Raw genomic sequence first — 27,967 nt, forward strand, 5'->3', positions numbered from 1 at the left:
GTGGTTCACCCTAAAATGCAAGTTTCTACCATGAAATACAGCATAGTAGCGTGAGCTACAGTATGCCATTATTTTTTTTTTTTTTTGCGCCCTACTCACTGTTGAATCCCGGAGATAAGTTTCAGACTCCCCGCGGGGAATGGCCGTTCCTATGCAGAGGGGACAATGATTGACGGCCAGCTATGGCGCGTCACGCTTCCCGAGTAGGACTCGGCTCTTCACGGCGCTTTACGGCGCCTGTGCACAGACTAGGAGCTGACTGCGCAGGCGCTGTGAAGAGCCAAGTCCTATTTCGGCCATTTCCGTGAAGCGTGACGCGCCATAGCCGGCCGTCAATCATGTTACCCTCTGCATAGGAACGCCTACTAGACTGAAACTTAACTACGGGATTAAACAGTGAGTACGGCAAAAAAAATAAAAATAAAGGCATACTGTAGCTCGCGCTAGTATGCTAGATGGCATGTTAGAAAAAAAAATTTTTTTTTAGGGTGAACCCCCGCTTTAATTGCGGGTATAAAATGTGTGCGAGTTCAGCTGAATTACAAACCCGCCTCCAATGTGAACGTGGCTGTAAAGTCTCTCATCAATGTAGGATAAAGTATGGCTTCTATCAGGGAGGGCTTTTGCAGAAAGTCAGCATAACCCGTCAGGCTATTATGTTGGGAACAAATACAATAATTCTATATAGTGTGGATTACAGCATTACTTACAGTATATACAAATAATACATTCTGTATTTGTATTGTTCATTTAACCACTTCAAGGATAGCAACAGGAGCTCAGATCGGCGCATGCTCCTAGGAGTAGGACATGTGGCTAATTTAAATGTATTTATTTTTAAAAAGGGGGGTTGCCATCTGGGGCCCTTTAATAAAAAATATATATATATATTATATATATATATATATATATATATATATATCTTGTGGCAAAGTCGCTTGGGTTAGTAGAAATAGTGAAACATGCAGCGCAGCAAAGTCACCAAAATAGCAATAAATATGGCTTTATTGCATCAAAAATAATAATACAAACAAAAAGGCCTACTCCAGCTTAGGAGGTTAACTAAACAGTAGTGTCCCTCACTACGGGTTACTGGAGCGGCTATTCCGGCCTCCAGTATAAACAAACAAAATAATAGTTCAATATAAACAATAAGTTCTGACAGACAGTGGGCCAGATTCAGGAACATCAGCGGATCTTTGGTCCGGCGCAGTGCATCTTTTTTACACTGCGCCGGAGCAGCGCAGAGAGGCATGCTAGTGATTCAGGAAACTTTTTTCCTGTCTCTTGCCCCGGCGTGGCGGATTTTACACGGCGTAAGGCGGCGTAGCGCGGCGTAAGGCGGGGTAGAATAAAATGGGTGTCTCCCTATGCTAATGAAGCGGGGAGCGTGGCGCAGGGGTCACGCCGGGGCGCATGTTAGACCGCACATGCTCAGTGACATCCAGGGGTAAATGCCCCAATCTGCACATGCTCAGAACTGCGCCCCGGCGTGATCCCTGAGCTCCGCCGACCCACTACCAAAGCCCAGTCCATGAATCAGCCCAGACTTCCGCCCTGCAGGTGCAAATGTACTGAAGCTTTTTTTTTCCAAGCTAGGTGGTTTGCATTGTGGTGGGGCAGTTATGGCTGATGAGGAATCCTCAGGTGGGCGGATGACCAATTTCAGCCCAGAGGAGAGGGCTGTAATTATTGAGGGCCTCTCCCAACATGGGGACCGCCTCTATGTGTTGTCCAGCAAGTGTTGTTGCTCAGGTCGTTTGTAACGCTGCTGCTTTAGCTGCTCTCCAGCTGACCTCTGCAAGTTTGGTGTAAAGTTACCCCTGCTTTATAAAGGGTAACTTTCCGCTGCAAACCAGAGTTACACGCACCGGGAGTAGCCTGCGCCGGCAATTCGTAATTTGCTGAATCGGACCAACTCCCTCATTTGCATATTTAAAATAGAAAAACCAGGGCCGCGCTAGTTCAGACCAGCGTAAATGGGCGCCCACGCCGCACCGGCGTGGAAAGGTCCAAACGAAAAAAAAAAAATCTACGTTACGGCGTAATATTGTTTGCTGAATACGGCGCGGAGATACGCCGGCGCAAATTGGCATTTACGCCGCGCATCTCAGTCTACACCGGCGGAAATTGTTCCTGAATCTACCCCCTTGTTCCTCAGATACACAGACAGACTTCAGTCTGCCCATCCAGCACAGCCTGGATCTCACACTGAGCTCTCCCCTCCCTAGACTCCATCAGGTGCAGGCTAATTAATAGGGAGAGAGAGGAGGTTTACCTGTTGGGCCAGGCTTAACCCTTTCTACGACAGGGAAAGCTGACCTTTCCAATCTCACACTGACATACCTGGAATCATGTACTCTGTCACAATATATATATATATATATATATATATATATACACACACACACACAGTTTGTAATTTTTTTTCTCAAAAAAATAACAAAAAACGGGGGTTGCCATCCGGGACCTCTAGGCCCTTTAATAAAAAAAAAAGAAACCTCTGGGCCCTTTAATAAAAAATAAATAAATAAAAAAATATAAAAAATAAATAAAAATAAACATTTATAAAAAAAAAAAAAGGGGGGGGTTGCCATCCAGGGCCCTGGGGAACTCTGGGCCCTTTAATAAAAAAAAATAGAAAAAAGGGGGTTTGCCACATGGTGCCCTGGGGACCTCCTGAGCCCTTTAATAAAAAAAAAAATATATATATATATATATATATATATATAATATATATATATATATATATATAAATAAATGTGAGAAATAAAATAATATAAAAAATAAATAAAACAATTTTATAAAAAAAGGGGGGTTGCCATCCGGGGCCCTCTGGGCCCTTTAATAATAATAATAATAATAAAAATAATAATATAATATATATATATATATATATATATATATATATATAAAAAATTAATAAATTAAATATATTTTTTTAATAAAAAGGGGGGGGGGTTGTCATCCAGGGCCCTGGGGACCTCCGGACCCCTAAAAAAAATGGCCCTTTAATAAAAAATAAAATAAAAATATATTAAAAAATATATATATTTTTTTTATAAAAAAATAAATAAAAAAAGGGGGGGTTTCCATCCGGGCCCCTTACAGGTGTACTGCCTGTACCCCCCTGATGGCGGCCCTGCATGCACCAGTCTATGGTCCCTGACACAGTCTCTTCTCCCCTAGCCCTTTTTCCAGCCCTCCCCTACCCAATTATAACCTACCCCAGCCACCTCAGCCGCATCGCCCACCTGTGCCGCGCCGCCCAGTGGCTTACACTAAAGCCTGGCCATATAGGACAGACCACGGCTGCGGCCTAATCCACCCCCTCCCACTCTTCCTTTGCCTCCCTCTTCCTCTCACAGATCTACCAGACATCGGCCTTCCCAGAGCCCTCACGGAGGTAAGTGCTGCCCCTTTCGTGTCAGTCCGCCCCCGTTGACACTCGCGGGTGTCAGGATAGGCCGCGACGTCCCGCTAGCGGCTGACCAAAGGGTTAAAATAGCCCGTGTTGCGGCGCTGCCGAGGTGCTTTTGGCAGCGCTGCCCATTCATTTCAATGGTCAGGTCATTTTGGGAGCAGTGTATACCAAACTGCCCAAAGATGCAGGACTTTTTTTCCCGTTCTGCAAGTGCCCCACCCCTGTGTGAAAGCACTCACAGGCGCTTTTTTTAGCGCTAAAACGCCTGAAAAGTGCCCCAGTGTGAAAGGTGCTTTTAGGTTTTTCACCTTCATGCATTATTTTTTCTTACTTGAGCCTGATCCAGTGATGTGCACGAGCGCAGCGGCTCTAGCCGCTGCCTCTCTCCCCATTGGGCAGACTGATGGCAGCAGGAGCTATTGGCTCTCAAATCAGCTTCCAGTTTTTTAGTCAAATTTTATTCTGGAAACCAGATACGCTTAAATTAGGCTAAGATACGAGCGGCGTAAGTCTCCTACGCCGTCGTATCTTAGGGTGCATATTTACGTTGGCCGCTAGGTGGCGCTTCCGTTGAGTTCGGCGTAGAATATGCAAATGACTAGATACGCCGATTCACGAACGTGCGTGCGCCCGTCGCAATTAGTTACGCCGTTTACGTTGGAGATACGCCGGTGTAAAGATAAAGCTGGTCTCTAGGTGGCGCATCCCATGCAAAGTATGGACGTCGGAACAGGCCTATCTTTTTACGTTGTTTGCGTAAGTAGGGCTGTGCGTAAATTACGTTCACGTCACAGGCATTGAGCCGACGTATTTTTGGGCGTAAATACGACGTGATACTGAGCATGCGCACGCATGCGCCGTTCGTTCGGCCATGCATCTACATGGGGTCAAGCCTCATTTAAATACAACACGCCCCCTACAGCCTACTTTGAATTATGCGCGCTTACGCCGCCCCATTTACGCTACGCCGCCGTAACTTAGAGAGGCAAGTGCTGTATTCACAAAGCACTTGCCTCCTAAGTTGCGGCGGCGTAGCGTAAATACGGTACGCTACGCCCACGCAACATAGATCGGCCGTACCTGAATCTAGGCCTTTATATTTTGCTAAACAAATAAAAGAAGACCGAAAATTTTGAGAAAAAAAAAAGTTTTTCTTTTGTTTCTGTTATAAAATGTTGTAAATAAGTACGTTTTTTTTCTCCTTCACTGATAAGGCAGCACTGATGAGGTGGCACTGATGAGCATTGACAATGGGCACTGAATAGTGGCACTGATGGGCATTGTTAGGCGACACTGATGGCCACTGAAAGGCTGCAATGATGGGTACTTATCGGTGGCACTGATAGATGGCATTGATAGGCATCCCTGATGGCACTGGCAATCATTGTGGATGGGCACTGATTGGCAGCTGCCTAGACAGATTGTCATTTCCCTGGTGGCCTAGGGGGGCATACCTGGTGGTACAGTGGGATGACCATCCCTGGTGGTCCCAGCAGCGTCCTGGGCGGGCATTCAAGGGGGGCTGCTCTGATAAACAATCAGCACATACCCCCCCCCCTGTCAGGAGAGCCGCCGATCAACTGGATGTCATATAACGCCCAGTCAGGATAACTGAACCACTGCCCAGCTGTCATCCTGCTATAGGCTGGGCGAGAAGTGGTTAATGTCACTGATTCCCCAAAAAGTGTCAAAAATGTCAGGTTTAGGTGTCCGTCGCAATCCCACTAAAAATCACTGATCGCCGCCATTACTAGTAAAAAATAAATAAATAAAAATGCGATAATTTTTGCACCAACCAATCAATATACGCTTATTGAGATTTTTTTTTTTTTTCTTTACCGAAACTATGTAGAATATGTTTAGCCTAAACTGATGAATACATTTTTTTTGTTTTTGTTTTTTCAAAATTGTCGGTCTTTTTTTGTTTATAGAGCAAAAAAGAAAAAAAACATAGAAGTGATCAAATAACACTAGCTCTATTTGTGGGGGGATAAAAGGCCAAGGCGTAAATTGTTCTGGGGCTGAAGTGGTTAACCACTTAAGGACCACCGCCTGCACATTTACGTTGGCAGAATGGCACGGCTGGTACGTCCTCTTTAAGTGCCCAGCCGTGGGTCGCAGGCGCGCACCCGCGACCCGGTCCGAAGCTCCGGGACCTGTGGACCCGATCGCTGCTGGAGTCCCGCGATCGGTCCCCGGAGCTGAAGAACGAGGCGAGCCGTGTGTAAACACAGCTTCCCCGTTCTTCACTGTGGGGCTGTCATTTATTGTGTGTTCCCTGATATAGAGAGGCACGATCAATGATGTCACACGTCCAGCCCCGCCCCCTACAGTTAGAAACACATATGAGGTCACACATAACCCCTTCAGCGCCCCCTAGTGGTTAACTCCCAAACTGCAATTGTAATTTTCACAGTAAACAATGCATTTTTATAGCATTTTTTGCTGTGAAAATGACCATTGTCCCAAAAATGTGTCAAAATTGTCCGATGTGTCCGCCATAATGTCGTGGTCACGGAAAAAATCGCCGCCATTAGTGGTAAAAAAAAAAATTATTAATAAAAATGCAATAAAACTATCCCCTATTTTGCAGAAACCAATCGATAAATGCTTATTGCGATTTTTATTTTTTTACAAAAAATAGGTAGAAGAATACATATCGGCCTAAACTGAGGAAAAAAAAAGTTTTTTTTTTATATATATTGTTTGGGGATATTTATTATAGCAAAAAGTAAAAAATATTGCATTTTTTTCAAAATTGTCGCTTTATTTTTGTTTATAGCGCAAAAAAACAAAAACGCAGAGGTGATCAAATACCACCAAAAGAAAGCTCTATTTGTGGGGAAAAAAGGACGCCAATTTTGTTTGGGAGCCACGTCGCACGACCGCGCAATTGTCAGTTAAAGCGATGCAGTGCCGAATCGCAAAAACTGGCCAGGTCCTTTACCTGCATTTTGGTCCGGGTCTTAAGTGGTTAAAGAACCTTACAGTTTGCCAAACACAATAAACTGAATGCAGCCACATCTAGTTTTGTGCAATGTGTAGATTCTAGCTGTAACCTGACACAATAAGGTCCATGAAGTTCTACGAGGCTCCAGTGATGGTCCGCACCATATTGTATTTACGCCCCATTTGCGATGTACCGTTCCCGGTGTTCAGCCAATGATGGGAGGGCCCTCGTTGGGAGGATTTTACTGTTACATGGAAGAACAGATGTTGTTTCGGTCTCGTCCTCCTCGTCACACCCGCTGCTCACTGTTCTGAGAAGGTCGTATACTCATTTATTAGGTATAATTGGTCCCTCATCTACGTTGCTCACCTGCATCATTACCCTCCAAGTGCGCTGCGCTTCGCTGGCATATTAGTGGCGTACTTTGGGACCTCGTTATCTCTTTATCCAAATGGCCTCATTTAAAAAGAGAAAAGCTCATGTTATGAAGGGCAATTACACATTAAGTGTTATGTATAATTTTCATCTGTCTGATGTCTGGAGATACAAGCCACAGGGCTGCATTTAACCTCCGAATGTGGAGCACAACCTGCTGCAAGGGGTGAGCCACCGCGCTGCCAACTCCCACTCTGCCAACGTGTAGACTTTTCCCAATTTCCAACTCTTTTGTACCTTTTGGAAACAAGGGGCCAGATCCACATAGATCGGCACCAGCGCAGCGTATCTAAGATACGCTACGGCGCTGTAACTTACTTGGCTTTGTTTCAAATCCACAACGAATTTGCGCCGTACTTCCTAGGCTTCGTTTCAAATCCACAACGAATTTGCGCCGTAAGTTACGGCGGCGTAGTGTATTTCTGGCGGCGGAATTCAAATCGGCGATTAGGGGGCGTGATTCATTTAAATGAAGAGCGTCCCCGCGCCGAATGAACTGCGCATGCTCCATTTTCGAAATTTCCCGCCGTGCATTGTGCGAAATGACGTCGCAAGGACGTCATTTTTTAAACTTAAACTTAGACGTGACTTACGTCCATCCCGATTCACGGACGACTTACTAAAAAAAAAAAATTCGAATTTCGACGCGGGAACGACGGCCATACTTAACATGGCAAGTCTAACTATACGCCGCAAAATTCCAGCTTTAACTATACGCCGGAAAAAGCCGACTAGAGACGACGTAAGAGAATGCGACGGCCGCGCGTAAGTTCTTGGATCGCAATTTGCATACCCGACGCGGAAAACGACGCAAACTCCACCCAGCGGACACCAAAGTATTGCATCTACGATCCAAAGGCGTACGAAGCCGTACGCCTGTCGGATCAAACCCAGATGCCGTCGTATCTTGGTTTGAGGATTCAAACTAAAGATACGACGCGGGAAATACGCCGGCGTACTCTCACTGTGGATCTGGCCCAAGGTGCTTTGGGGTGGGGGGCTGCAGGGGGCCCCCTGCCCCAAAGCACCCACCCCCCATGTTGAGGGCATGCGACCTGGTACGGTTCAGGAGGGGGGTGGGCAATCGCTCCTCCCCCACCCCCTTTCCTGACCGGCCAGGCTGCGTGCTCAGATAAGGTTCTGGTATGGATTTTGGGGGGACCCCCACGCTTTTTTTTTCGGCGTAGGGGGTTCCCCATAAAATCCATACCAGACCCAAGGGCCTAGTATGCACTTGGAGTGGAACCCATGCTGTTTTTTTATTTAAAATTTGGCGTGGAGTTCCCCCTCATGATTTCTACCAAACGCAGTGCCTGGTATTGGCGGGATCTTGTCCGCCGGTGTCCCGAGATCGGGTCACAGAGCTGAAGAACGAGGAGATGTCAGTGTAAACACAGCATCTCCCTGTTCTTCCTAGTGACATGTCACTGATCGTCTGTTCCCTCTCATCGGGAACAGCAATCAGTGACGTGTCACTCGTAGCCACGCCCCCTAACAGTTAGAATCTCTCCCTAGGACACACTTAACCCCTTCAGCGCCCCTACAGGTTAACCCCCTCACTGCCAGTGTCATATTTTTTTTTACAGTAATCGGTGCATTTTTATAGCACTGATCGCTGTAAAAATGACAATGGTCCCAAAATGGTGTAAAGAGTGTCCAATGTGTCTGCCATAATGTCGCAGTCACGAAAAAAATTGCTGATCGCCGCGACGTGGCTCCCAAACAAAATTGACTTCCTTTTTTTCCCACAAATAGAGATTTCTTTTAGTGGTATTTGATCACCTCTGCGTTTTTTGTTTTTTGAGCTTTAAACAATTTTGAAAAAAAATGCTTTTTTACTTTTTTCTATAATAAATATCCCCAAAAAATATATAAAAAAAAAATCATTTTTTTTTCCTCAGTTTAGGACGATACGTATTCTTCTACATATTTTTGGTAAAAAAAATCGCAATAAGCGTTTATTGATCGGTTTGCACAAACGTTATAGCGTCTACACCAGGGATATGCAATTAGCGGACCTCCAGCTGTTGTAAAACTACAAGTCCCATCATGCCTCTGTCTCTGGGTGTCATGCTTGTGGCTGTCAGAGTCTTGCTATGCCTCATGGGACTTGTAGTTCTGCAACAGCTGGAGGTCCGCTAATTGCATATCCCTGGTCTACACTATGGGGGATAGTTTTATGGCATTTATTTTTATTTTTATATATATATATATATATATATATATATATATATATATATATATATAAGAAGGCCAGTATGGTGGCCTGAGTTTATGGGAGGAGCCCGGAGGGTATTTAAGCAGCCCACTCACACATGCTCTTTGTCGGTTCAGTGTGCAGTACTACACGTCACTGGGCCGACTCTTCCCAGCTCACCTCATGTCCGTGAGTCTGCGCATTCAATCGCATTCGACACCCTCCCGCCCTTCCCTTTTTCAGGGCACTTCTCAGCATGTCCTTCTTCAATTAACTACCCATTACTTACCTTGGGTATGCCCCCTTTTCTTGGCATACTGACCAGACCACCAAGGCACACTTCAGGTCTATTTATGTTGTAAGTCTTGTCGCGTGTTTATGTGATCCACATCTCTCTCGGTCAGAGGGTAACGACCATAAATATATATATATATATATATATATTATTATTTTTTTACTAGTATTGGCGGTGATCAGCGTTTTTTTTTTTTTTTTGTGACTGCGACCCTATGGTGGACACATCGGACACTTTTGACAAATTTTTGGTACCATTGTCATTTATACAGCGATCAGTGCTATAAAAATGCACCGATTACTGTGAAAATGACACTGGCAGTGAAGGGGTTAACCACTAGGTGGCGCTGTAGGGGTTAAGTGTGCCCTAGTGAGTGATTCTTACTGTAGTGGGGGAATGGGCTACATGTAGGGTGACCACGTGTCCCGGATTCCTTCATTCGAGGACAATACAGTGTCCCGGAATGAAACTGACACAGCCACCCCCCGGGCCAATCTGATGCCCACAAAAAAGGCTGCCACATCACCGCTTTACTCACTGACAGTACTTGTCCTGGCCAGGAATGCCTGGAGGAGCACAATCCCGCCCCTTGCTTGTGACTGGAGAAATCATAAATCCCGCCTCTTGTGTCCAATCACTGTGCTGTGATTCGTTACAGCACAAGCTGATTTTTGGGAAGGGGGGTGTCCCTGAATGGTAGTTTGGAAATGTGGTCAACCTAGCTACATGTGACAAGACAGTGATCACGCTTCCGATTACAGGAAGCGGTGATCACTGTCATTGTCACTAGGCAGAGCGGGGAAATGCTTGTTTACATCAGCATCTCCCCGTTCTTCCTCACCGTGAGATGATCGCGGGTATCCCCGCGGCGATCGAGTCCGAGGGACTCGCGGTCACACTCACGGAGCTTGCGCGTCCACAATGTCGCGATCTTAAAGGGGACGTGTATATAATGGTCCTTCTGCCTGTCCGTGCCATGCTGCCGACGTATATAGTTGTGCGCTGGTCGGCAAGCAGTTAATTGCATTAATTAGGATGGCACCCATTGAAATGAATGCGTTTTTGAATTGTCCTGCGACTTTATTGGGGAGATTTACACAGCTGTGCTTCACCACAAGACAATGCTTACAGATATTGCACTTTAGGTAGGACATTTCACTAAAGACAATGGTGATGTTGCTGTCCCAGGGGGGACATCTGTGCGGCTTTCTAATTGGCACATAACTGGACAGAACTTTTTAACATTTCTTCTTAAATTTTAGGATTCGTCAGGCTGGCCTGAAGTTGCGCTTTTGCACAAATGAATCGCAGGCCACACGGAGTCATTTTGTCCATAAACTGCAGCGATTTGGCTTCAGCATCTCTGAAGAAGAGGTTACTGCTCCTGGCCCTGCAGCAAAAAGGCTGATGGAAGAACGGGGACTGAGGCCACATTTGCTGGTCCATGAAGGTAATCTACTTCTCTATCTTGAAAAAGCCTTTATAAGCACACCTTTTCTGTCCGAAATGTTAGACAGTAAGGATCTGGCCACCAAATGTATTTTTTTTACCTTCGGGTGGGCAGCCAGGCGCTGGACAGACCTCCCCCCTCTTCTCGACTGACTGTGTGAAAGAGCCCTTAGGTAGACCATAAAGAAAGTCTGTCCTCATCAACATGCTGAGAAAAATGAAGTTCAATGCTTCCGAGCATGCGTCGACTTGATTCTGAGCATGCGTTGATTTTTAACCGATGGACGTGCCCACAAACGATCGTTTTTTTAACCATCAGATAATTTTAAAACAAGTTCCTAGTTTTTTAACCGATGGATAAAAAATCGATGGGGCCCACACACGATCGGTTCGTCTGATGAAAACGGTCCATTAGACCGTTTTCATCAGACAAACCGATTGTGTGTATGCGGCATTAGGCCCCATACACACGATAGAATCCATCCGCTGAAAAATCCCAGCGAATGGGTTTCAGCGGATAGATCCTATGGTGTGTACACGCCAGCGGATCTGTTTCCGCGGATATTTATCCCCTGGGATGGATTTCCAGCGGATAAATATTTGATGACATGCTATCAAATCTATCCGCTGGAATCCATCCCAACGGATGGATCCGCTGGTCTGTACAGACTCACCGGATCCATCCGTCCGAAGGGATCCCCCGCATGCGTCGTAATGATTCGACGCATGCGTGGAATTCCTTATATGACAGCGTCGCGCACGTCGCCGCGTCATAATCGCAGCGACGGCGCGACACGTCATCGCTAGAGGATTTCGGCGCGGATTTCGATTCGATGGTGAGTACACTCCATCGCATTTAAATCCGCGCAAATCCTCGAGAGGATTTATCCGCGGATACGGTCCGCTGGACCGTATCCGCGGATAAATCCTCTCGTGTGTATGGGGCTTTAGAGTTTGCAAAAGACTTGAGACTGGGGCGGAGGTTCACTTTGTGTTGGTCTATCACATAAAATCCCAATAAAATACATTTACGTTTTTAGTTGTAACCTGACAAAATGTGGATAATTTCAAGGGGTATGAATACTTTTTCAAGACACTGTAATTTTTCAGCCGGGTTGTATGTGACACATCTGTACATCTATGGGTGCTTTTAGCTGTGACTTCCTCCCTTCTCACAGATCTCCTCCCGGAGTTTGACTCCGTTGATAAGTCGGAGCCCAACTGTGTTGTGATCGGCGATGCAGCTGAAAACTTTTCCTATCAGAATGTGAATGAAGCATTTAATGTGCTGATTGGCCTAAAGAAAGCGGTTCTCATATCTCTGGGAAAGGGGTGAGTGCTTTTGTGTTTTTTTTATCTTTTTCACAGTTGTAGGACATTTTTATTACATATACTGAATACACTGCAAAGAGCATTCCAAAAAAAATTTCAGCGCTTAACTTGTACCAAGAATAACCTTCAACTGTATTAAGCAGAGAGTGTGGGCCAGATTCAGGTAGACTTACGACGGGCGTATCTACTGAGTCCGAATCCCCGCCGTCGTATATTTAAGCGTATTCTCAAACTGAGATACGCTTAAATATAGCTAAGATACGATGGTGTAGGAGACTTACGCCGGTCGTATCTTAACTGCATATTTACGCTGGCCGCTAGGGGCGTGTACGCTGATTTACGCCTACAATATGTAAATCAGCGAGATACGCCTATTCACGAACGTACGCCCGGCCGTCGCAGTAAACATACGCCGTTTACGTAAGGGTTTTCAGGCGTGAAGATAAACCACCAAAAAGATGGCGCAAGCCGATGTTAAGTATGGACGTCGGAACCGCGTCAAATTTTTCAAGTTTTACGTCGTTTGCGTAACTCGTCCGTGAATGGGGCTGGCCGTACGTTACGTTCACGTCGAAAGCATTGACGATTTGCCAACGTGATTTGGAGCATGCGCACTGGGATACGTCCACGGACGGCGCATGCGCCGTTCGATCGAGACGTCATTTACTTGGGGTCACACTTAATATACATAAAACACGCCCACAGCTTCAACATTTGAATTAGGTGGGCTTACGCCGGACCTAATACGCTACGCCGCCGTAACTTCAGCCACAAAATCTTTGAGAATACCATACTCGCCTCTCAAAGTTACGGCGGCGTAGCGTATAGGAGATACGCTATGTCCGCCTAAAGGTATGTGAGTCTAGCCCTGTGTTTTTTTTTTCAGACAGATCCGGACTGAACCACAATGTATGTCTATTGATGAGCAGATGTAAACGGACGCATGTCTGTTTACATCCAAGTCAGTGCAACATAATAAAGCACAGATCCATCCTGACTTGTATCGCCGGTTCAGGCTGGTGGTGGGGGTGTAATGATGGGGAGGATAGTTTCTTGGAACACTTTGGGCCCCTTGGTACCAATTGCGCATCGCTTAAAGTGATACTAAAGGTTCCACTGTGCAGTTTGTTTTGCACAGAGTGGCCCCCGATCCTTCTGTTCTGGGGTCCCAAGGCGGCTCTCGCGGCTCCTCCACGCATTAGGTAACCTCCTCTGGGAAGCGCTCTCCCGAGGGGGTTACCTTGTTGACGCGCTCCCATGTCATACACTCAGCGTCTATAGACGCCAAGTGTATGACTTGGCCCCGCCCCCGACACTCGCGTCATTGGATTTGATTGACAGCAGCAGGAGCCAATGGCTGAGCTGCTATCAATATATCCAATCAAAGCCGGGACTCCGTGGAGAGAAGGACGGCGGGGACGCGCCCACGGAAATTCTGGGCTCAGGTAAGTAAAACGGGGGGCTGGGGGGCCGGACACCGCAAGGTGTTTTTCACTATAAAGTGGAGGCCCAGCTGTTTAAAATATATATTTTTTTTAAGTCAGCAGCTACAAACCCTGTAGCTGATGACTTCTAATAAGCACACTTACCTGTCTAGGGTGCCCGCGATGTCCCTCGGATCGGGTCCCGGCCTTGCCATTCAAAGTAAGGGAAACAGGAAGTTGAGCCTTGCGGCTTCACTGCCCGTTTCCTACTGCACATGCGTGATTCGCGCAGCGCTTTGTAAATGGCCGTCTGTCTTCTGGAACACACACAGGTCCCAGAAGACACCTCGCCCAAATGTCCCAGGAGACAACGCGAGGAGGAGAAGACGGAAGATCACAGCGGAATAGAAAGTGGCAGATTAGGACGATCTGCCTAGCAACAGCCCTGGTTGCTAGGCAGGTAAGTATATAAAAAAAATTGGGGGGATTTCAAATATTTTGGAGCCTTTTTTTTTATTTATTTTTATTTTTTTAGGGTGGACCTTTCGCTTTAATGCATAGGATGCATTACGGTGAAAAAACACGTAGGTTTACAACCCCTTTAACCACTTGGGATCCGCCTGCCGTCAATTGACGGCTGCAGTGCGGATCCCAATTTCCAAACTGCCGTCAATTGACGGCCGCCCCTTTGGGCGTTCCCCGCGCGCGCTCCAGAGCGCGCTGCGGGGAAAATCTGTGTTGGCCGTGTCCCTCGGACACAGCCAATTACAGATCGCCGCGAACGGCCAATCAGAGTGGCCGTTCGCGAGGCGATCTGTGCGGCCAATGAGAGAGGATCTCATATGTAAACATATGAGATCATCTCTCATTGCCGTTTTACACAGAGACAGCGGTGCTGTCTCTGGAGAGGAGACCGATCTGTGTCTCTTGTACATAGGGACACAGATCGGTCACCCCCCCAGTCACCCCCCCCTCCACCTACAGTTAGAACACTAAGCAGGGATACATTTAACCCCTTCCTCACCCCCTAATGTTAACCCCTTCAATGCCAGTCACATTTATACTGTAATTAGTGCATATTTATAGCACTGATCGCAGTATAAATGTGAATGGCGCCAAAAATGTGTCCGATGTGTCCGCCATAACGTCGCAGTCCCATTAAAAATCGCAGATCGCCGCCATTTCTAGTAAAAAAAAATAATTTAAAAAAAATAATTCTGTCCCCTATTTTGTAAGCGCTATAACTTTTGCGCAAACCAGTCGCTTATTGCGATTTTTTTTTTTTTTTTACCAAAAATATGTAGAAGAATACGTATCGGCCTAAACTGAGAAAAAAAAATGTTTTTTTTTTTTTAAATTGGGATATTTATTATAGCAAGAAGTAAAAAATATTGTATTTTTTTCAAAATTGTCTCGCTTCTTTGTTTATAGCGCAAAAAATAAAAACCGCACAGGCGATCAAATACCACCAAAAGAAAGCTCTACTTGTGGGGAAAAAAGGACGTCAATTTTGTTTGGGAGCCACGTCGCACGACCGCGCAATTGTTAGTTAAAGCGATGCAGTGCCGAAAGCTGAAATTTCACCTGGGCAGGAGGGGGGTATATGTGCCCAGTAAGCAAGTGGTTAAACACCACGGCCTACCTGAGTATTGTTGTTGACCATGTCCATCCCTTTATGACTACAGCGTCCCCATCTTCTGATGGCTCCTCCCAGCAGGATAATGTAGGGATGGACTGACCATTGGGACTACAGGGAGTTTCCCGATGGGCCGATGGCTCAGTGGGCCGGCTTCAGTGACAGCAGCCTGGGAGTTTCTCACTTCTGCCTAATCTTGTCTCATAAGGGGGGGGGGGCACCAAACTGATCCTTTGCCCCGGGAGAAATAATGTCTAGCTCCCCCACTGGTACTGCCTATAAGAGTACCAGTACCAGCTGTTCTACTCTAATAAAGTAAAACGGCTAGTGGCTAGTGAAGGGGGAGAGGTGGCTTGGGTGGCCGGGGGGGGGGGGGGTGCGGGAGTGGGCCAGTCTGGATAAAGTCCAGGGCCAAATTTTTGTCCCAGTCCAGCCCTGGGATAATGTCACCATATCACAAAGCTCCAATCATCTCACCACTGGACAATGAGGTCACTGTACTCCAATGGCCTCCACACTAATGAGATCTTAATCCAATAGAGAACCTTTGGGATGTGGTGGAAAGGAAGATTTCCATAATGGATGTGCAGATCTGCAGCAAATCCGTGATGCTATCAGGTCATTATGGACCAAAATCTCTGAGGAATGTTTCCAACACCTTGTTGGATCTATACCACCAAGAATGAAGGCAAAAGGGGGTCCTACCCGGTACTAGCAAGGTGTACCTAATAAAGTGGGTGATGAGTGTATGTTGACCGTGTTAGGTCAGCCATCAATGGATCAAAATTTGGTGCACCTATGGGCAGGCTGAGTGTACCCAAAACGATTCAGAGATTGACTTGGGTACAACCAGCACGTCGGATTTCTAGAATGCGTTTTTTGCCGCAATGGCGAATGACGGTGTTGATGTCCTCCGTCCCCTCTGCACCCAACTCTACAGAGAAGCCGTGGCTGACAGCTCAGCGTGGGACAATGGAAGCCCCATAGTAACTCTATGGGTGACGTCACTTCCCATTCATTTCACAGCCGTTGTCCTCCGCACAGCTTCCGGCACTGGAGATCGGGTCGGAGTGGGTCAGATCGGCTTCCAAAAAGGTATGTATACTCGTTTTTTCTTTGCAGGGATAGAGGTTAGTGTTAGATCCCTGTAGGTAGATTCACACACATTGGCCTAATTTTAGGGCGGCGTAGCCTAGCCTGTTTAGGCTACACCGCCGTAAATTAGTTAGGCTAGTAGTGATTTTCAATCTACTTACCTGCTAATCTACGGCGGCATAGCCTAAAACGAGCGGGCGTAAGGGCGCCTAATTCAAATTGGTTGGAGGGGGGCGTGTTGTATGGAAATGAGGCTTGACCTCACGTTTTTTGAGTTTTTTTGACACTGCGCATGCGCCGGGCGACTACATTTCCCAGTGCGCATTGCGGCTAAATACGGCGTACGGGCCTATTGATTTTGACGTGGACGTAAACGACGTAACTTCCGATTCGCGGACGACTTGCGCAAACGACGTAAAAAATTCGAACCTCACGGCGGGAACGGCGGCCATACTTTAACATTGTTATTCCACTTCATAGGTGGAATAACTTTAGGCCGCCTAAGGCCTTACGGAAACAACGTTAATCGACTGCGGCGGGCTCGCGTATGTTCGGGAATCGGCGTAAAAGCTCATTTACATAATCTACGCCGGCCGCAATGGAAGCGCCACCTAGCGGCCATCCAAAAAATTGCAAGCTAAGATAGGCCGGCTTGCGCCGTTCTATCCTAGCTTTGTTTAAGCGTATCTCTGTTTGAGCATATGCTTAAACAAACGCCGGCGTAGATTCAGAGTTAGGTCGGCTTATCTACTGATAAGCCGGCCTAACTCTTTGTGAATCTACCTACTGGTGTCTATAGAGGCAGGGTTTTCGATTTTGCATGGACTTCCACATTAACTTAACCAAAGAGGGTTTTCTGCCTAGATTTCAGCTTGAAGTTAAAGGGGTTGTAAAGGTACAATTTATTTTTTTTCCTAAATATCTTCCTTTACCTTAGTGCAGTCCTCCTTCACTCACCTCATCCTTCCATTTTGCTTTTACATGTCCTTATTTCTTCTGAGAAATCCTCACTTCCTGTTCTGTCTGTAACTCCACACAGTAATGCAAGGCTTTCTTCCTGGTGTGGAGTGTCGTGCTCGCCCCCTCCCTTCGACTACAGGAGGGTCAGGACGCCCACTAACACACAGCTCCTTTCTCTATCTGCAACGTAGAGGGCGTCCTGTAGGCCAAAGGAGGGGGCGAGCATGACACTCCACACCAGGGAGAAAGCCTCACATTACTGTGTGGAGTTACAGACAGAAGAACAGGAAGTGAGGATTTCTCAGAAGAAATGAGGACATTTAAAAGCAAAATGGAAGGATGAGGTAAGTGAAGGAGGACTGCACTAAGGTAAAGGAAGCCATTTAGGAAAAAAAAATGGTACCTTTACAACCCCTTTAACTTTGTACATCATTGTATGCCTTATTTTGTTACCTCCTTTTTTATTCTTTGACTAAATGCTATAAGACAAGTGGCATCAATCTTTGCCTCTTTTTCACTACAGGCGTTATTATAAAGAAACCGATGGATTGAAGATAGACGTAGGTGCCTACATGAAAGCTCTGGAGGTAAGGATGCTTTTTTCCTTCTCTTGGGAATGTGGTTGACTCATTACAATTCGGTAATCTCTCCTCTCTTTTCACCAGTATGCCTGTGATGTCACGGCGGAGGTTGTGGGAAAACCATCAAAGAATTTTTTCATGTCTGCCCTGGATGAGATGGGAGTGAAGCCAGATGAGGTAACATGTGGCTGAATATGGGCAGATATATCTTAAGGATTAATGGCAAGGAGACCTGCATTTGTCCAGTGGTGCACACACATTTCTTTAACCGGCTCACGCAGATATACTGCGGCATAATGGCTCTCCTGGGCGAAATCCCATATATACGGCTTTGCCCAGGAGAGCCACCAGAGGGCGCGTGAGTGCCTGCTGCACAGCGGGGGACCCAATGCATGTGGCCTGCGGGCATGATCGCCTGGCCACGTGCAATCGCGTGCACGAGAGCCAGAACAGGGATTTGTGTGTGTCAGGGGAGAGGAGACAGATCGTGTGTTTCTACAAAGTAGGAACAACGATCTGTCATCTCTCCTAGTTAGTCCCATCCCCACACAGTTAGAACACAGTGAGGGAACACACTGTTAACCCCTTGATCGCCCCCTAGTGTTAACCCCTTCCCTGCCAGTGACATTTATACAGTAATTAGTGCAAATTTATAGCACTGATCGCTCTATAAATGTCAATGGTCCCAAAAATTTGTCAAAAGTGTCCGCCGAAGTTTCAATACAGCAAAAAAATTGCAGATCACCGCCATTAATAGTAAAAAAAAAAATAATAATAATAAAAAATAATAATAAAAATGCCATAAATCTTTCCCATGGTTTTGTAGATGCTATAACTTTTGCGCAATCCAATAAATATACGCTTATTGGATTCTTTTTTATTTTTTACCAAAAATATGTAGAATACATATTGGCCTAAACTGATGAAGAAATTTTGTTTTTAAATTTGGGGGATATTTATTATAGCAAAAAGTAAAAAATTATTGTTTTTTTTTTTTCAAAATTGTCGCTCTATTTTTGTTTATAGTGCAAAAAATAAAAACCCCAGAGGTGATCAAATACCACCAAAAGAAAGCTCTATTTGTGGGGAAAAAAGGACGCCAATTTCGTTTGCATACAGCATTGCATGACTGCGCAGTTGTCGGTTAAAGCGACGCAGTGCCAAATTGTAAAAAGTGCTCTGATCAGGAAGGGGATAAAATCTTCCAGGGCTGAAGTGGTTTTAAACCCTCTAGTTGGAGGAATGAAAGATTTGGATTCGCTTGTAGGGAATTTTTCTGTGGAGTTGTAAAATCTTCCATGAGCCAGGATCACCTCTGATTGCTAAAGGCAATCAATATTTCTCTTTCGTCCATGGACGGACACGGCTTCCTTATACTTTTGACTGTAGGGTTATGTTCCGTCTACAGTCAAGAGTATAAGGAAGCTGTGTCGGTCCATGGACTTCAGAGAGAAGGATTTACGGTGAGTAAAAAAAATCCTATTTTATTTTTTTTTAGCTTTGGATAGAGTGGAGATGGATTAGAACATCTGTCAGCAACCTGTCTGCACCCTTGTTGGGGAGATTTATTCTCTCTATTTGTCCTGTTTACCATTATCATTGAAAGTGAAAGTAAAAAAAGGGAAATCTGCCAATGTGGACAATAGTTCTGGTCTGGCTGCAACCATTTTAACTGTGGGCAGCTGAAGCTGCTGCCTTTTCACTTCCTGGATTCATACAGACAGACAGATACACACCTCCAGCTCTGCAGCTCTCATTTGCCCCCTTATGACTCACCCCTCCCTTCCTGGCAAACTCTCACAAGAGAGAGATCTGTGCATGATGACATAAGCCTAGGCCAATGACCAGACAAGAAACAGGAAGTGGGCTGTATAAGGTATTTACTGGCAGAAATAAAATGTTTTACTATCCAAAGTTAAAACAACAACAACAAGGGCAGAAGATTTAATAGATGGAAAGATGAAAAAATTACTGAAGTTCTGCTTTAAATGTACTCAGTATAAATGCAGTTAAAGCGGTGGTTCACCCTAAAATCCACTTTCTGTCACTAGATCCAGCATACTACTGACATCTGCAGTATGCTGGATTTTTTTTTTTTTTGTACTTATCGTTTTATCCGTATGTCTGCTCCGGCTCCGAGCGGCGTATCCTTCCGGGTATAGGCGTTCCTAAGTAAAGCGCAGTTGATTGACGGGCTTGGATAGCGCGTCACACCTTCCGGAAATAGCCGACGTGACTCTCGGCAATTTACGGCGCCTGCGCAGTCAGCTCTACACGGCAGGCGCAGGCGCCGTATAGCGCCGTAAGCAGCCGAGAGTCACGTCGGCTATTCCCGGAAGGTGTGACGTGCTATCCAAGCCCGTCAATCAACTGCGCTTTACTTAGGAACGCCCATTCCCCGACGGATTCCCCGCTCGAGCCGGAGCAGACATACGGATAAAACGATAAGTACAAAAAAAAGAAAAAAAATCCAGCATACTGCAGATGTCAGCAGTATGCTGGATCTAGTGACAGAAAGTGGATTTTAGGGTGAACCTCCGCTTTAAGGCTGCACAATGGTAGTCTTGAACACCACTTCTATTGTCTTTCACAGGCTGTCATGATCGGGGACGATGTGGTTAATGACATTGGTGGCGCTCAGAGCTGTGGTATACGAGCAATACTTGTGAGAACTGGAAAGTACAGGTGTGTGTGAGGAGGACTACTTCTCAATGTGTATACAGTGTGTGTGTGTGTGTGTGTGTGTGTGTGTGTATATACAGTGGAACCTCGGATTACGAGCATAATCCGTTCCAGGAGAATTCAAAGTACTCGCATATCAAAGTAAGTTTCCCCATGGAAGTCAATGAATCCGATCGTGTACAGCAGGGGTGGCCAACCAGTGGCCCGCGGAGCCCTCTGATGTGGCCCGCAACCTCCTGCTCTGGAATGGTGGGTTGGCAAGCCCAGATCACAGGTTGCTGACCCACCATACCACAGCATCAGTGAGGTGAATGAATCTGGTGGTAGAGGAAGAAAGCGGCTGCGGAGCAGAGCCCCATAAGCCAATGCTTCCTCTACAGCGCCGGCTTTGACACAGGCGGAGTCTATGGCAAAGTTCAGCTAACCCCCAGGATAGACACAGGTGCACTACGCTGCACCCGGGGTGTGGGTTAACCACAGAACATCAGTGTGAAAGCAGTCTTAAGCCCTTTTCACGCAATCAGCCCGACCAAATGGGGCCCTCAATTCACCTCTATAGAGCGCCAGATGTCCGTTTACGCCCACCTACCTCCAATCCAAAAAAGGGAGTTCGTCCCCTTTCATCTGGGCGGATCAGAGGGCCTATAGAGTAGCCATGAAATGTCATCCACCCGCTACGCTCATTGTGGCCCCCGACTGGTTACCAAGTTGCTTAAGTGGCCCTCGATCTTCAAAAGGTTGGGCACCCCTGGTGTACAGCATACAACATCCAAACGGAGATCGCGGGTGACGTCATGCGTAGCTCCTCCCCTTCGTACGCGTTACGTCCCATGGGCGGGACTTCCTCAGCGTAGGGCAAAGAGACAACAGGTTGTCTCTTTGCCCTACGCTAAAGAAGTCCCGCCCACGGGACGTAACGCGTACGAAGGGGAGGAGCTACGCATGACGTCACCCGCGATCTCCGTTTGGATGTTGTATGCTGTACACGATCGGATTAATTGATTGGATTTTATCTGACTGTACGCCCCGCACTCGGCTGTGAGTGCTGGGAAATCTGTAAAACGATCTTCTGACCTTTTGATTGTCCTGATCGGAACCTGAGATTGATTATCATGCATTGTGACCTTTTAAAGGTCGAAGTGTTGAGGTGAGCGGCCATCCTGACTTCTTGGTGGAGGTTTTCTCTTTTTGGTCACTTGGTTTTTGATTATTCACCACCTAAAGAAATTTACTTGGATTTCTCCTCTTCACTTTCATATATGGACTCTATTTTTCACTTTATATGATATATGATTACTCTGTTAGGTTGTATTATTATTAATTTTATTAATATTATTATTTATGCTATTTTGGGAAGTTTATTTGAATTTGTCCTGAGTGCTGGCTTGCATAATATTGTTTTTCTTTTTATTTAATTAATTCCAGCGCTAAATACTTTCTTTATTATTTCCCAATGGAAGTCAATGGAAACTAAAATAATTTGTTCCGCATTGACTTCAATTGTGGCTAGAGGTGGGGGGGGGGGTGCCGTAGAGCCTTCGAAAGGCACGGAAAGGCCAGAGGAAAGCTCGGCTGACCTCAGAAAGGCTCAGGAACTGAGTATTGGCCAATCTGGCGCCCCCCCCCACCTCAGGCCAAACGCGGTACTGCACACCGTTGTGTCTTGAATCTTGCTCAGACAGCACTCGCAAACCGAGTCAGGATTTTTTTTAAATACAGTTGGGTAGATTCAGGTAGGGGCGCCTAAACTTAAGGACGGCGTAGCCTAGCGTGTTTACACTACGCCGCCTTAAGTAAGAGAGGAAAGTACATGATTCAGAAAGCACTTACCTCCTTACTTAGGGCTGCGTAGTGTAAATACGGCGGGCGTAAGGGAGCCTAATTCAAATTGCTTGGAAGGGGGCGTGTTGTACGGAAATGAGGCTTGACCTCACGTTTCTTGATGTTTTTTTACACTGCGCATGCACCGGGCGCCTACATTTCCCAGGGCGCATTGCGGCTAAGTACGCCGTACGGGCCTATTGATTTTGACGCGGACGTAAACGACGTAACTCCCGATTCGCGGACGACTTACGCAAACGATGTAAAAAATTCGAACCTCACGGCGGGAACGGCGGCCATACTTAACATTGGCTAGGCCACTAGAGCATAGCTCTAACTTTAGGCCGCCTAAGGCCTTACGGAAACGACGTTAATCGACTGCGGTGGGCTCGCGTACGTTCGGGAATCGTCATAAAAGCTCATTTACATAATCTACGCCGGCCGCAATGGAAGCGCCACTTAGCGGTCAGCCAAAACATTGCAATCTAAGATAGGACGGCGCAAGCCGTCCTATCTTAGATATGTTTAAGTGTATCTCTGTTAGAGAATACACTTAAACATAGGGCGGCATAGATTCAGAGTTAGGTCGGCTTATCTGTAGATAAGCCGGCCTAACTCTTTCTGAATCTACCTAAGTGTTCGTATTGCGAAACGCTCGTTAACCGCGTTACTCGCAATCTGAGGTTCCACTGTGTGTATATATATGTGTGTGTGTGTGTGTGTGTGTGTGTGTATATATATATATAAATATATATATATATATATATATATATATATATATATATATATATATATATATATATTAGTGCTGTCAGTTAAACGCGTTATTAACGGCGTTAACACAAACCCATTTTAACGCTGTCAATTTTTTTATCGCGCGATTAAGGAGGTTCACCCTTTAAAACATTTTTTTTTTTGTCAGCACCTACCTCTTAACCCTTTCACGCCGACGGGACGCATATATGCGTCCTCGTCGTTCGGGGGTTATACCGGGATGATGCCTGCAGCCGCAGGCATCATCCCGGTATCGTTGTTTAGAGCGGGCGATCGGCTATCCAAACATAACAACCGATGCGGCTAAAAGTCGCTCGGTTGTTATGCCGGAGGAGCGGGAGGGGACATCCCCCCCCCCTCCCGCCGCCTTTCGCCGCTCTGACCGGGCCTCCCGTCCCACCGGGAGACCCGATCCTCCATCCGCCGCGTTCTGTGTTCAGGCGGAGACTGACACTAAGCCGCAAACGGCTTTGATTCAGTCTCCGCATTGAAACCACGGAAGCGGCGTCATGACGTCACTTCCGGGTTTCTCGGCTGCCAACGGCGCCGGATTTAAAAAAGTACACAGTATTCAGAATCGCCGTTTTCGGCGATCTGAATACTTTGAAGTGCAAAGGAGGGCTCGGAGGTCTTTTAGACCCCGATCCCTCCATAAAGAGTACCTGTCACCACCTATTGCTGTCACAAGGGATGTTTACATTCCTTGTGACAGTAATAAAAGTGATCAAAATGTAAAAAAATAAAAAAACACAATTTAATATTATAAAAAATAAATAAATAAGAAAACAAAAAAAAAATGTTTTAAAGGGTGAACCTCCTTAATCGCGCGATTAATCGTGAGTTAACTATGACATTAATGCGATTAATCGCGATTAGAAATTTTAATCGCTTGACAGCACTAATATATATATATATATATATATATATATATATATATATATATATATATATATATATATACCGTATATATATATATATACCGTATATATATATATATATATATATATACCGTATATATATATATATATATATATATATATATATATATATATATACACACACACACACACACACACACACACACACACACACACACACACACACACACACACACACACACACACACACACACACACACACACACACACACACACACACACACACACACACACACACAAAGAACACAGCCTGATGTTCCTTCTTCTTTTTTTTCCTAGGCCCAGTGATGAAACCCATCCTCAAGTGAAGGCTGATGGATATGTGGACAACCTGGCCCAGGCTGTGGACATCCTACTGGCGTCTGGAGGAGCTGGTCACTAACCTACTGGCATCTTATATTCTAGCATTAGTGACTCCATATGGCTTCAAGTGTCACCACTGGAGGATATCAATAGGACTAATAATGTTATACTTGAATAAACAAAGCCATGTATGTCACAGAACTAATAGGATACTTGACTGGAAGTGTAGTACAATTAAAACTAACGGATGGCCACTTTGGCATTTTTGGGAGATGAGATGTTTTTGAAATCTCAGAAGATGTTAGAAATGGGAAACATTCAATCATCCGGTCATGTGAAAAAAAATGCATATGACTGGGTATTAAAAGTGAACACAACTTCATTTTATTCACTAAGCTAAGTGAAAATTAACTTTGCATAGAAAACATGATTATTATTTTTTTTTTCTTTAGCGAATGAACCCCATTGTCCTCAGTGGACAGGTTAAGGTGCAAAAACAATATTGGAAGCTGCAAAACTGAACCAAGAACTAGTGTTCTCACACTTGTGCAGTATGACGGGGTATGTGAATCACAAATATAGATGAACAGATACAGTGATGAAAATAAGTATTTGAACACCCTGCTATTTTGCAAGTTCTCCCACTTGGAAATCATGGAGGGGTCTGATATTGTTATCGTAGGTGCATGTCCACTGTGAGAGACATAATCAAAAAAAAAAAAATCCAGAAATCACAATGTATGATTTTTTTTAACTATTTATTTGTATGATACAGCTGCAAATAAGTATTTGAACACCTGAGAAAATCAATGTTAATATTTGGTACAGTAGCCTTTGTTTGCAATTACAGAGGTCAAACGTTTCTTGTAGTTTTTCACCAGGTATGTACACACTGGAGGAGGGATTTTGGCCCACTCCTCCACACAGATCTTCTCTAGATCAGTCAGGTTTCTGGGCTGTCGCTGAGAAACACGGAGTTTGAGCTCCCTCCAAAGATTCTCTATTGGGTTTAGGTCTGGAGACTGGCTAGGCCACGCCAGAACCTTGATATGCTTCTTACAGAGCCACTCCTTGGTTATCCTGGCTGTGTGCTTTGGGTCATTGTCATGTTGGAAGACCCAGCCTCGACCCATCTTCAAAGCTCTAACTGAGGGAAGGAGGTTGTTGCCCAAAATCTCGCAATACATGGCCCCGGTCATCCTCTCCTTAATACAGTGCAGTCGCCCTGTCCCATGTGCAGAAAAACACCCCCAAAGCATGATGCTACCACCCCCATGCTTCACAGTAGGGATGGTGTTCTTGGGATGGTACTCATCATTCTTCTTCCTCCAAACACGGTTAGTGGAATTATGACCAAAAAGTTCTATTTTGGTCTCATCTGACCACATGACTTTCTCCCATGACTCCTCTGGATCATCCAAATGGTCATTGGCAAACTTAAGACGGGCCTTGACATGTGCTGGTTTAAGCAGGGGAACCTTCCGTGCCATGCATGATTTCAAACCATGACGTCTTAGTGTATTACCAACAGTAACCTTGGAAACGGTGGTCCCAGCTCTTTTCAGGTCATTGACCAGCTCCTCCCGTGTAGTCCTGGGCTGATTTCTCACCTTTCTTAGGATCATTGAGACCCCACGAGGTGAGATTTAGCATGGAGCCCCAGTCCGAGGGAGATGGACAGTCATGTTTTAGCTTCTTCCATTTTCTAATGATTGCTCCAACAGTGGACCTTTTTTCACCAAGCTGCTTGGCAATTTCCCCGTAGCCCTTTCCAGCCTTGTGGAGGTGTACAATTTTGTCTCTAGTGTCTTTGGACAGCTCTTTGGTCTTGGCCATGTTAGTAGTTGGATTCTTACTGATTGTATGGGGTGGACAGGTGTCTTTATGCAGCTAATGACCTCAAACAGGTGCATCTAATTTAGGATAATAAATGGAGTGGAGGTGGACATTTTAAAGGCAGACTAACAGGTCTTTGAGGGTCAGAATTCTAGCTGATAAGACAGGTGTTCAAATACTTATTTGCAGCTGTATCATACAAATAAATAGTTAAAAAATCATAAATTGTGATTTCTGGAAAAAAAAAATTTGATTATGTCTCTCACAGTGGACATGCACCTACGATGACAATTTCAGACCCCTCCATGATTTCCAAGTGGGAGAACTTGCAAAATAGCAGGGTGTTCAAATACTTATTTTTCTCACTGTATACAAATGATTTGGCAGGTTAAACTAGAGGCCGTCTCATCACTTGCACTGATTTTTCTTAATAAAATTTTCCCCTTATACCCTCCACCAATACCACCATGTATCTGCTCTCCAGCCTAATGCATTAGGGTGTGCACCCGTAAGCTCAAACACACATGCGTGTGTATGCATCTACATATATATGACCCCGACACATTGATCTCCCTGCTGGCACAGTTAAATAGAAGAGCATAAACACTTCTCTTATGGCAGAACCGGTAAGAGGGAGATATTTCCCAAGTTCCTGTTGCTACACAGAGCGATAAAACTAATGCGCATCGGGTGATTAGGGTGTGCCTGGGCACATCCGGAACACCCTGTGCGCATGCCTATGCTTCTCTCCCTTTGTTTATGCGATATAGTTTCTAATCTTGCAACGCTATGGCAGAGATTTCTCCACTTCGTATTATTTTCCTGTTATAAAGATGGCCAGAGACTGACACTTGTCTTGCATATAGGTAGATTCAGAAAGAGTTAGGCCGACTTATCAGTAGATAAGCCGACCTAACTCAGAATCTACGCCGACTTATGTTTAAGCGTATGCTCAAACAGAGATACGCTTAAACATATCTAAGATACGACGGCTTGCGCCGTCCTATCTTAGATTGCAATATTTTGGATAGCCGCTAGGTGGCGCTTCCATTGCGGTCGGTGTAGATTATGCAAATTAGTAGATACGCCGATTCCCGAACGTACGCCCGGCCGACGCAGTATTTTTACGCTGTTTACGTAAGAGATAGGCCGCGTAAAGTTAGAGCTAGGCCCTAGTGGAATAGTAATGTTAAGTATGGCCGCCGTTCCCGCCGAGAGATTCAAATTTTTTACGTTGTTTGCGTAAGTCGTCCGCGAATCAGGATTTACGTCGTTTACGTCCACGTCGAAATGAATAGGCCCGTGCGGCGTACTTAGCCACAATGCACACTGGGAAATGTAGGCGCCCGGCGCATGCGCAGTTTAACCACTTACCCCCCGGACCATATTGCTGCCCAAAGACCAGAGTACTTTTTGCGATTCGGGACTGCGTCGCTTTAACAGACAATTGCGCGGTCGTGCGACGTGGCTACCAAACAAAATTGGCGTCCTTTTTTTCCCACAAATAGAGCTTTCTTTTGGTGGTATTTGATCACCTCTGCGGTTTTTAGTTTTTGCGCTATAAACAAAAATAGAGAGACAATTTTGAAAAAAATTAATATTTTTTACATTTTGCTATAATAAATATCCCCCAAAAATATATAAAAAAAAACATTTTTTTTCCTCAGTTTAGGCCGATACGTTTTCTTCTACATATTTTTTGTAAAAAAAAATTGCAATAAGCGTTTATTGATTGGTTTGCGCAAAAGTTATAGCGTTTACAAAATAGGGGGTATTTTTATGTCATTTTTATTATATTTTTTTTACTAGTAATGGCGGCGATCAGCGTTTTTTTT

At 45.4% G+C, this 27,967-nt stretch overlaps 1 protein-coding gene across 1 annotated transcript in view; it reads left to right on the forward strand.

Moving 5' to 3' along the window:
* LOC120946714 (phospholysine phosphohistidine inorganic pyrophosphate phosphatase) overlaps window positions 1–24,683 on the forward strand; it is a 38,413-nt gene extending 13,730 nt beyond the window's left edge. Inside the window, exons 2-7 of the mRNA XM_040361350.1 lie at window positions 10,564–10,751; window positions 11,929–12,082; window positions 17,721–17,784; window positions 17,863–17,955; window positions 20,372–20,463; window positions 24,273–24,683. Of these exons, the coding sequence (XP_040217284.1) occupies window positions 10,564–10,751; window positions 11,929–12,082; window positions 17,721–17,784; window positions 17,863–17,955; window positions 20,372–20,463; window positions 24,273–24,375 (694 nt within the window). The 3' untranslated portion in view covers window positions 24,376–24,683. The remainder of the gene's footprint in view (window positions 1–10,563; window positions 10,752–11,928; window positions 12,083–17,720; window positions 17,785–17,862; window positions 17,956–20,371; window positions 20,464–24,272) is intronic.
* The last annotated feature ends 3,284 nt before the right edge of the window (window positions 24,684–27,967 follow it).

Source organism: Rana temporaria, chromosome 8 (genome assembly GCF_905171775.1).
Source record: "Rana temporaria chromosome 8, aRanTem1.1, whole genome shotgun sequence".
Lineage (NCBI taxonomy): Eukaryota > Metazoa > Chordata > Amphibia > Anura > Ranidae > Rana > Rana temporaria.